This window comes from Pristis pectinata, chromosome 23, assembly GCF_009764475.1.
Source record: "Pristis pectinata isolate sPriPec2 chromosome 23, sPriPec2.1.pri, whole genome shotgun sequence".
Taxonomy (NCBI): Eukaryota; Metazoa; Chordata; class Chondrichthyes; order Rhinopristiformes; family Pristidae; genus Pristis; species Pristis pectinata.
The window spans coordinates 13716331-13728287 of NC_067427.1; the positions used below are offsets into that span (position 1 = coordinate 13716331).

An 11957-nucleotide genomic window follows, 5' to 3' on the forward strand; every position below is an offset into this window, starting at 1 on the left:
GTATAATACTTACAGGTTAATTGTAAATGGAAAAAGTAAATCTGCTCTCTTGGGCTGAACTCACAATGTACTAAATTAATATTCTTGTGTAATCAGTTAGGTACAGAAGGCCATTCAACCCATCAAGTCTATGCCAGTTCCTAGTAATCCTTTGACTCCCAATCTTTCCTCAAAGCTGTGCAAATTCTTCTCTCTCAAATGCCAATCCAATTCCCAAAGCCCTACTTGATTCTGCTCCTATCACCTCTGAAGGCAGTGAATTCCAGATCATAACTACAAACATTTGTCCTCACATCACTCTTGTATCTTTCGGCTAAGATTTTAAACATGTCCTTCCACCTTGTCCTTAAATCACCTTCTAATAGCAAAAACAAAATCCCACCTAAACCAATTATGATTTTATTCACCATTATCAAAATTTCTTTCAATTTTCTGTGCTCCAAGGAGAGCAATCCAAACTTCTCCATGTGAAGTTACCATTGCAATCTTCTATCTGAACCCTATATGCTGTATGTTAATCGATTTGAAATAGCCGTGGGCTAATTTTGTATCTATGAATAATACTACTGAAGGAGTTTAACCCCAATATGCCCAAACTTTAATACCAGACGGTACCTCTGATAATTTGTTTTTGCAATACCTTAAAGAAGTGTCATCCAGCCACAAGCTGTTTTGTACTGAAGTCACTTAGCGCTAAACAGCTGTTCATCCACCTCTAAGTTCCAAAGCTGGCATCAGATTTATCACTGCAACCACTCACTTCCACCTTCCACATATGGTTCTGTCAAAGCCTTTAACCATGTCTCCGAGCACAGGCACGATGAGCCAAACAGCTTTCATCTGCACTACAAAATTCAGGATTACTCCAACTCCCTCCCTTCCCTTGTTATTTCAATTTCTCCAAAAGGCAACAGCACAAACCCCCTCTTACATTGCCTCAGCACCCATTCTTTCTCTCTTCAGCAGTCTCATGGGACAAGAATGACTTGCTTCCACTCTTGGCTTCGTGGGTTCTGAGCAGGTTGACGAGGCTGGACTCCTCATAGTTGGGGCAGGTGGAGGTTGGGATGCTCTTTCTGCCATTCACACAGGGTTTTCATGTGCCCCATTTATGGCCTCAAGGTTGAAATGACCATCCCAAATGCTCCTTCTCTTCTTTAAGGGGTCACGGGCCAAAGTTTCCCAGTAGTCAATAAGACTACTCATCCATTGGTCCATTTGCACTGAACTCTGGAAACTTATCGTCTTTTTCAAATCATTGCACAATCTCATCCTCCCACCGCAGATTTCTCCAGTCTTACAGCCCCATCTTACTTTTATTTCCCATTTTCAGTCTTTTGAGCTCTACCCTCACCTCCCTTCACTCCATTGCTGTCAGTGGAATATTTCGCTGCTTGTTCCTATTTTATGGAACCTGCTAAACTATTTCTCTGCTTCTTCCTCCTTTTGACACCAGTCCCACCTTTCCACCACTCGACCATTTGGCATGTTTCATTGTGAAGTAGCTTGGAGCCTATTTTAAATTACATTTACTCTATTAAAAATTGAAAATGCTAGATACACTCAGCAGGTCAAGTAGCATCTATGGAAAGAGAAACATAGTTAAGATTTCAGGTTGAAAACCCTTCATCCAACATGTTTGGTTAACCAACAGAAGGCAGAGAGTTGAGATAAATCGGTGTTTCTCTGGTTGGCAATCAGTGGTGAGTGGGGTGCAGCAGGGGTCGGTGCTGGGCCCACAACTGCTCACGATATACGTTAACGATTCGGGAGAGGGGACCGAGTGTAGTGCATCTAAGTTTGCTGATGACACTAAATTGAGTGGAAAAGCAAATTGTCCGGAGGACTTGGAGAGTCTGCAGACAGATACAGATAGGTGGACAAGGGTCTGGTTGATGGAGTGCAATGTTGGTAAATGTGAGGTCATCCACTTGTGAAGGGAAAATAGAAGATCAGATTATTACCTAAATGGTGAAATATTGCAGCATGCCATTGTGCAGAGGGACTTGGGAGTGCTGCTGCATGAATCGCAAAAGGTTGCTTTGCAGGTACAACAGGTTATCAAGAAAACAAATGGAATGTTGGCCTTCATTGCTAACGGGATTGAATTTAAGAGCAGGGAGGTTATGCTGCAACTGTCCAGGGTACTGGTGAGGCCACACCTAGAGTACTGTGCGCAGTTCTGGTCTCCTTACCCGAGGAAAGATATACTGGCTTTGGAGGTGGTGCAGAGGAGGTTCACCAGGTTGATTCTGGAGATGAGGGGGGTTAGCCTATGAGGAGAGATTGAGTCGCCTGGGACTACACTCACTGGAATTCAGAAGAATGAAAGGGGACCTTATAGAAACATATAAAATTATGAAAGGGATAAATAAGATAGAGGCAGGAAGGTTGTTTCCACTGGTAAGTGAGACTAGAACTAGGGGACATAGCCTCAAGATTCAGGGGAATAGATTTAGGACAGAGATGAGGAGAAACTGCTTTTCCGGGAGAGGAGTGAATCTGTGTAATTCTCTGCTCAGGGAAGCAGTAGAGGCTCCCTCATTAAATATATTTAAGACACAGTTCGATAGACTTTTGCATAGTAGGGGATTTAAGGGTTATGGGGAAAAGGCAGGTAGGTGGAGCTAAGTCCATGGCCAGATCAGCCATTTTCTTATTGAATGGCAGAGCAGGCTTGACAGACCAGATGGCCTACTCCTGCTCCTATTTCTTATGTTCTTATTATTCACGCAACATCTCCCTGTGGCGGCAACTTCTACATTTTAACCATCCCGAGTAAAGTAAAATAATAAGGACAGGTCATTGATCTGCAACATTAACTCTGTTCCTCTCCCCATGGGTATTCTCTGGCCAAATGAGCCATCTCCATTTTCTGTTGTTATAACTGGGTAAAGTTGTTTATTCGGAGCCAACTATTTGGTGACAATCATGTCTCTAGCTTTGATCTTCTCCACTAGTTGTAAGAATGTCTACTGTGTGAAAATTTCTCCTATGAGGGATATTCTTTGTCCCATCCATCCCTCCCTGACCTTTGTGTTTTTGCTGTCTTTTTTTTAAAAAATGATTTGCCCAGTTTTGACAAAAGGTCTTCGACCCAAAATATTAATTTTCTCTCTTTACACAGATGCTGCCAGGCCTGCTGAATACTTTCTGCGATTTCTTTTTTTATTATTACATAATTGTAAAGAATGCTATTAGTCCATTTTCTCTAGCCGATCACTATAATTTTAGCATTAACTTTTATAAGTTAAATATAAATTGTTATAATTTTCCCTGAGAAACACAGAGGCTTGCAGGATATTTTCCCATCTAAACCAAGATGTCCTTTTTACTGATATCAATCTGGAACTGCTGCTCCAGGTCATAGGGGACTAATCCAGGGAACCACCCACAGGCAGCAACAAAAAACTTTGGTAAAAATATGACCTTTGATCAGGAAGGCATAGTTCTATTTTAAAATTGTCCCTAATATTTTCAACTGAACAATTAGACTTAACCATTGAAATAAATAACAATGTTGCATTGTTTAAAGACCTCTCTACATCTTTGTACCATATATGTGTTAGTTTAACAAATTTAAACCCTGGCCCATTTTGGGTGTGTCTGCACAGTAGTCAACTCTGCAAAGTTGTTGACACAGGGATTTAGGATCAAAAAGGACAACATCAATTTAATGCCCATTTGTAAATGTGGAACGGTGGCTTCTTTTACTATGCAAAATTCATTGAAAGAAAATAAATTTTTGAAAATCTGAATTAATAAATCTCAATCCAAATACACAATATATGGAGGTAAACTAGCGAGCCAAGCAAAGAAAAAGACTGGGTTAAGTTCACCAATCTGATCTCAAGATACCGAGCAGCCCACCTTTCTTCAAACCCATCATTCACTGCCAGCTGTTTGAAAAAGGTGCCCAAGTCATTGCTGCTCCTACCCTGGTCTTGCAATTTTATTTCCCCCTTTTCAAGTATACACCACATCCATTTGGCCCCACAGAACAATCATGTTTCTTATTTGGTGCTGACCTCAAACTAGAAAATGTGGTTAAACTACTCCCTTAGAAAAAAGTCCAAAGAAGGAAATAGTCCACTAGCATTACCATGAAAGGACCTGGAAATCATTCAAATATTCTGAATATAATACTTACTTAGTCAGGCACATACCAAGTTAATTTCATTTTACACATGTGAAGGAAAAATAGGACTTTTGAGAGACGGGATATGGGAAAGCAGACAGGATCTCTGCCTACTTTTGTTATCTAATGACCCCTGCTGAAAATTAAGCCCATATGGATGAGGACAGGGTCAGGCTAAGCAGCTTAGTCCACATCAACCAGTTAGAAGGGAAAGGTGCAAGCTTATGGAATGGTCACCTTGGAAAGGTAATAAAAAGAAACTGGTGACCATGCAACTAACAAGAATTCTTCAATGGGAGGGAAAAAAAACAAACAATAACTCAGATCCACATCCCAAGTATTTCATAAGAAATATGTTTTCAGTTAAACATTGACATTGAGCCTAAAGTAGACATCAGGATATCATGAACAAAGAGGTAGGAATTGGCAGCATCCTAAAGGAAGAAAGTGGAGCAGCAAAGATTGGCAAGGAAACTCCAGATCTCCGAGCCCAGATGGATGAAAGCAGTGACTCAGTGGGGTGAAGAGACAGAGGGATGCTCTACGATGCAAGAATTAGATTACTGCAGAGTCTGAGGATGATAGAACCAAAGAAGATTACGATGGGGGGTAAGACTACAAAGTGATTTGAATGCAGGTAAGCATTTTCTAAAATGAGACACTCAAGGAGCAGAAGACAATATTGATCAGTGATCACGGGATTAATTTCTTCATTCGAAGTGGTGAACGTGTGGAATTCTCTAACATAGAGGGTAGTTAAGGCAAAAATCATTTAATATATTCAGGAAGCAGTAAGATATCATTCTTATGGCCGAAGTGATCAAGGTAGATGAGGAAAAACCAGGAATAAGGTACTGTATTTGACTGAAGAGCCAATGATCATACCACATGACAGAGCAGGCAAGAAGGGGTGAACAGCCTTCCTCTGCTCCCTTTTTCTACACTGAGGACAGTGCAAGTTATGATAGAGGCAACAGAGTTTTGGATGAGCTCAGGTTAACAAGGATGAGAGCTAGGAGGCCTGTCAATAGTGAAAGCATGGGTGAGGAATTTACCATCCCAAGGACAGCGATGCCACCCTTGGTTCTGGAGCTGCTGCTCCACTCTCAAATGAATTAAGCACCCTACCCTTAATGTGGCACAAATCTCCATGCAGCCCAACAATACACACACACACACACACAGTTCATGTGTCAACTCAAGGATATCAAATCAAATAGCCCAGACTGATAGGATGAAGATGTTCTCTGCTTGAGAAATGTATATCCAGATTGTAGTAATCTTAACATGAGCTGTAATTGTGTGATGTTGTGTGTCTGAAACAATTCACATTCTGTTCCTGAGTATTTAAAGTTCCCTAAAACACAGTAAACATACAAACCCTATCTTCCCAGATTCCTGGGATGGAGGGTTTGTCATACAGGAGGAGAGATGAAACACACTGGGCCAATGTTCTTGAGTTTAGAGTTATAAACGGTCATCTCATTGACCCCAGGGTAAATGGAGAGCTAATGTTCTCCCTGGATGGAATGTTCAAAACCAGGGGTCACAGACTCAAAATAAGTGAATGGTTGTTCATGGCAGAGAAGAAATTTCTTTGCCCAGGGAGTAGTGAATCTTTGGAATTCTCTGCCCTAGAGACATGCAAGCTCAGTCAATCAATATATTCAATAAAAATATCAGTAGAATTCTTACTAGTCCACACTAGTCATCTATAGGCAAGTACATTCCAAGACAAAATCATTTTAAAAATTGCAACCTGTCTTCATTTGCTGTAAAACAGGTGGTAGTCACTGGTAAAGAACATTGTGTTGGATACAAAATGAGCAGCCTAACTACTACTGCCCATTTAGTGCCCCAGGTGAAGTTCCACCCAAACAGTTTCTTTCCTGTTCACCTCCAAATGTAATTGTTTGTGTATCACCCATTGCCAGTAGCAACAAAATAAAGCCTGTACTTTCAGAAATTACACATAAGAAACCTAAAACACCTTAGCCTGAAAGACAGGCAACATGGAGAAATTAGTCATTGTCCCAATTGCTGTCCATCACCACAATTAAAACCAAGACATTAGCTGATATCAGGCAAGGTTCCATTGTTGCAGCTCCCCTTCCTTCCTCAGTGTTAAATCCCTTCCTGCTATCCTGCCTGGATTCATACAGGGAAAAATAATCAGTTGCACAGGAAAGCAAGGAATTGTTGGTATATTTGCAACCGTACCCCAGTGGAAGTCACTTCCCTCCACGTAATCTCACCAAGTAACAAAAAAAAAGACATGGAACCAGAGCAGGAAGTGATAAAGGTCTGTAATAAAATTTGCTTCCTGCAACTGACATGAAAAATATAAGTGACTACTAACAGTTCAGAATTAGAGATGTGTGGTGTGTGGAAACCTGGATATTTTCATTTCAATTTAACAGTGAGGTACAAAGGTTATCCAAAAAAAATACTTAACAGGCTAAATTCAGTACAAAATATTCTTTTTATGAACCATAATAGTAAATACATAATCTGTCTGTAATAAGGGTTAATAATCTTGTAGTAAAGCAGTCTTTAGGGAAGAGTGACCATAATATGATAGAATTTTGCACAGAATTTGGATGTGATGCAGTTCATTCCAAAGCTAGGGTTTGAAATCTAAACAAAGGAAAATAAAGGAAGGAGAGGGTTGGCTGTGGTTGACTGCAAAACTACATTAAAGCGGGCAGGCAATGGTGAGCAATGGGAGGGTTGGGAATGTTTTAGAAATCAGCAAAGGAAAACCAGGAAACTGATAAAGAGGAGTTAGAATATGAGAGCACACTGGCAAGAGAGAAAACTAATTGTAAGAGGGAAAAGACTAGAGAGGACAAACGTGGGTTCCTGACTGAGAAAGACTGAATAAATTATAATAGGGAATAAGGAAATGGCAGAGAAAATAAACAAATGCTTTGCACCTGTCTTCATAGACAAAGACACAATAAACCTGCCAGAGATAACAGAATAAAGGCTCAACAGAAAATGAATTAAAGCAAAAGAGTCTTAGAAATAAAAACAGTACTAGAGAATTTGGAGACTGAAAACTTATGAACCTAATACAGTTAGCAGATGCATCATCATCTCTCAAAATTCTATAAATGCTGGAATGGTTCTTGCAGATTAGAAGGTAGCAATTCTGACCCAACTACTTAAGGAGAGGATGAGTGAAAATAAAGACCTGTTAGCCTAGCAGAAAGCCTTGGCGAAATTGCACCTGGAGTATTGTATACAGTGGTGCTTTCCTACCCAAAATATATACATGCCATAGTGGGAATGCAAGATTCACTAGACTCATTCTTGAGAAGGTGAGTTTGCCATAGGCAGTGGGATTGAGTAAATAGGTTTGTATTCTCTACTTAGAGGAATGAGAGGTGATCTCATTGAAAGTTACAAGTTTCTTTCAGGGTTCGAAAAGTAGATGTTTCCCCTTGACTGGAGAGTCAGAATCAGGGGTCAGTGTCTCAGAACAATGGCTGGGCCATTTAGGACCGAGGAAGACAGATTTCCTTATTTAGAGTATGGTCAGTCTTTAGGGATTCCCTGCCCCACTTGGGTTGTGGAGGCTATTGTCAAGATTATTTAAAACAGAGATTGACCAGACTTCTGGATATTATGTAGGGAAGTAGGGATGGTACTGGAAACTGTTGACCTTGATAGATGGTGGGGCAGGCTCAAAGGGCCAAATGGCTCCTATTTCTTATTCTATCAGAAGACTGTGTGAGAAGTGAAGCCCGAATGTTTTATTACTGTCAGCCAATGATTTGAAATCTCTCCTCGGGGGTTATTTTAACTTGTCGAGTAGAATCAAGCAGATGGACTGTTAAGACCATCCAGCTTTCCTCTCACATTCTGAGCAAGAACACAAGAAGATATCCCAACTTTAGTCTCCTCAACTGAACAGGCAGCATGGACACTTGTCCAAATACATTTTAATTGCCAGAGGATGTCAGAGACCTGGATACAATTTTAACTCAGTAGCCTGACTGAGGAAAATGCAGCGAGTTTACAGCCATATCCCAATAAGGAAACTGAGTCTGGATGTGTAAAGGCTCAAGAAGGTAAATCTTGTGAACAAGCTTCTTTTTAAATCAAAACCTGTCCTTCACCTGGTCTCTGAAGGAGTGGACGCTTTAGGCCCTATGAGGACCGTTAAGGTCTCCTCTGCAACACACAGCTTTGTTTTGAAAAAAAGATTACAAGATCCCGTGGGGCAGGTCTGGCAGCCAGACTTACGACCTGCTGGAAACTGAGGAAGTCAGCCAGTAGGATTTCAGATAATACCCCATCTTCCCAACCCAACAAAATTAAGCCACAGTTAAAAATAAGGGCTCACATAATCCATTATTTTGTAACACACAAAATGGAGGTGGCAAGCCCCAATGGCTACAATTTTCGCACACAGTTCATCTGCCCCCTTCTGGGATTGACTCCAACTGAGATATGGACCTATTGCCACTTGCAACCTCCTTCAATACCTCTTCAAATTGCTATCAATGGAATGGAAGCTTCAACAGCAAGGATATTTAACTGTGATAGACGTGCCCCAAACCCCAGGTTCACTCAGCAATGATTCAGTGGTAACACTCTCCTCCAAGATTGTGGGTTCCTATTGCTGAGACTGGAGCACAAAAAAAATCCAGGTACCAAGGGACTGCTGGAATGTTGGAAATGCCACTTTTCAAAGGTAGCATTAAAATTGAGGCCATGGTTCTCTTCTCAAGTGAATGCAAAAGATCCCAGAGCATTCTCTGAGAGCAAGGAACCAAATTTACACCAAAGCCAATCCCTATCAAATTATCTAGTTCCTGTCACTTTGCTGCCCTTTGAGAGTTCTAGCTTAATCTCATTGTAACGGTGAAAACTTCAAAAATACTTATTGACTCTGAAATGTAATGGGCCTACATGGTGTCGCGAGAGAGGTAATATTAATGCAAATCTTTCTTTCAATAACTGCGTTTCACTTGGTCACTGGATAGCCGTCAGGAACACACATCTCCCTCCCTTGCTTAACCCAAAGACAAAACAGCAAGCCCAATACCGATGGCCAGATTGAAAAAGCGTGAAGAAACATTATCCTGGGATTCAAATAAGGTAACTTGCAGATCTGTGTCACTGAGTGCAACACTGCAGTGTTTTTACCAACTAAGCCATTCGGTTTATTAAGGCAGTAGCCTTGCCAGGCCGCTTACTTATTCATTCGCTGGTGGTACATTTTAGCAAGTCTGCGGATCTTTGGCACCCAAGGTGATATGACTGCATTGCAATAATAAGTCTCGCCTAGAGTTAAGCTGCCTCTCTGCATAAGCCCCAGGAATTAAACAAGCAATTCAAGCGGCTGCGAACTAGAACCGTCTCCTTTGCCAAGGACAAATGCAATCGGATCGCGGCTACACAAAGGAACCGGTGTCAGTCAGATGGGAGGGAAGGCAGAAGCAGTCGGATGCGAAAACGTGCATTACTTACTGTACATCTCGGCGTATGGTCTTTAAGAAGATTTCGACGAATTTGTGACCTCCCGATGCGAGGTAAAACGCGCAGGTGGTGACTGCAACCAGCGTCCAGGGCATCCTGGCCACCAAACGCTGCACGAAGAGCAGAACCGTGCATGTTGCTAATCTCCACATCATCAGCCCTGTGGGAGCTAAGAGACAGAAGCACAAGGTGAAGGGCGAAAAGAAGGAAACGCACCAAAGGAAAGGGAGGGAATAAGTGAGAGAGGAAATCTCAAATGCAACTGCAAAAAAAATGCTCTACAATTTTAAAAGGAAATGGGGCCAGGATCACAGAAATGAAGGCTGCACTTCTCGGCAGCCATCCAAACTACAATTGCACCGTTTCTAAAAAGAGAACCACCCTAGCACATTTTCCATTGCTAAAACTAAACTTTTCTCCTCCCTTACTATATTGCCCTATCCGGCTCCTTTAAAAAAAACTATATTTGGAATAAAAAATAGTTCGTGAATGTCTAATTTGCAGCAATCGGACACCACTGTACTTACTAGCACCAAGCGACCTGCGCCGGTCGTTTGACCCTTTTCCCCTCCTCGTACGCTTTTGATTGACAGGCACGGTGACGAATAGAGTCTCGTGCTCTCCCCGGGGTGCGCGGGCCCCTTACTGCACATGCGCCCACGACACCAGGACTTCGGAGAATTGTTTGGTGAAGTCCGCGCTTGCTGTTATATGTGTGTGCTCGCAAATAAGAAGAATTTCACGTATGATTCTGCTTTACAGCATTAAAAAAGAGCTTATAAAGGAAGAATAGTTCCCTAATAAATTATCTTCGTTTGGTTAACTGTGTTTCTCTCCCTGCAGCTGCTGCCTGACTTGCTAAGTTTACCAGAATTCTCCTTCTTTAGTTCTGCTTTTGAATAGTTAACATGTGCACGTTATAATATTTATTTATATAGCGCCTTTTATATGTGAGGTCCCATTGTACTTGTTCTTTAAGGCCTATCTGAGAGACAAGATGATGAGGCATCATTTTGACATATCCTCCACAAGATGTCATCTCCAGTAACAGAGTACTCCCTTGGCATTGCACTGAGGCAAAAGGTCTTAGTGAATGATGGAACAGGTACAAAGGGCTCAATGGCCTGCTTCTGCTTTCATTTTTTGAGACCCAGGCACATAGTCTCAGAATAAAAGGTCATCCATTTGTATAAATATTAAGATCGATATCTGTACGTAGAAGTTCGTGAGAGTATGTAATTCTCTATAGAGCAGAGGATTTAAGATTGTAGATGCTCAATCAATGAGTACATTCCAGGATGAGGATTGGTAGATATCTGAACGCTTGGGAAATCAGGATTTGGACATCAGGTGGGAAAAGGGGCTCAGCCACTGTCGTATTGAATAGCTCAAGAGTCTCAAGGAACTGCATAGCCTTTTTTTATTTACTTCACACGGTTCAGGATTATTCCTGTTAAAATCATTAATCTGTGCTAGATTAGTTGATCTCAAATAAAAGAGACCTGCCAATGAGCAAAGGCTGAAACCTTTAAAGGAATAAGATCAATCAGGATTTACCTATTTTGACCATGGCTCGGTGAATCATGATGTAATATACTTTTCAGATAAATTGTGATACCCATGGAATCAAACCTGCAGCAATAACACAATTCATGATGAACAAAGATTAATTGTAAATTGATTAAACTTTCTATCCCAACATGAAAGTGAAAAATCAAGGGACTTTTAAATAAATTTAGAAATGTAATTTAAAGAGTCAATGGAAATGAATTGTCTGTTTCCTTCTTGAGGAACTATTGACGGCTCTTGGGCTGTACTCCTTGGAGTTCAGAAGAATGAAGGGGGACCTCATAGAAACATTTCGAATGTTAAAAGGCCTGGACAGAGTAGATGTGGCGAAGTTGTTTCCCATGGTAGGGGAGTCTAGTACAAGAGGGCACGACTTCAGGATTGAAGGGCGCCCATTCAGAACAGAGATGTGGAGAAATTTCTTTAGCCAGAGAGTGGTGGATCTGTTGAATTTGTTGCCACAGGCAGCTATGGAGGCAAAGTCATTGGGTGTATTTAAGGCAGAGATTGATAGGTAACTGAGTAGCCAGGGCATCAAAGGTTATGGTGAGAAGGCGGGGGAATGGGGCTAAATGGGAGAATGGATCAGCTCATGATAGAATGGTGGAGCAGACTCGATGGGCCGAATGGCCGACTTCTGCTCCTTTGTCTTATGGACTTGTGGTGTGTGTGATTATCCGCAAGACTTACAAATTCACAGAAAGTAGCAACTTGATTCCACAGAATTCTGGATTCATCCTCAAATCCTTTTGAAATGTCA

At 41.4% G+C, this 11957-nt stretch overlaps 1 protein-coding gene across 1 annotated transcript in view; it reads right to left on the bottom strand.

Moving 5' to 3' along the window:
- Window positions 1–10210, bottom strand: part of slc27a4 (solute carrier family 27 member 4) — a 46277-nt gene extending 36067 nt beyond the window's left edge. The window contains exons 1-2 of the mRNA XM_052037029.1: window positions 10156–10210; window positions 9620–9797 (exon numbers count right to left, since the gene is read on the bottom strand). Of these exons, the coding sequence (XP_051892989.1) occupies window positions 9620–9783 (164 nt within the window). The 5' untranslated portion in view covers window positions 9784–9797; window positions 10156–10210. The remainder of the gene's footprint in view (window positions 1–9619; window positions 9798–10155) is intronic.
- Between the last annotated feature and the right edge of the window lie 1747 nt (window positions 10211–11957).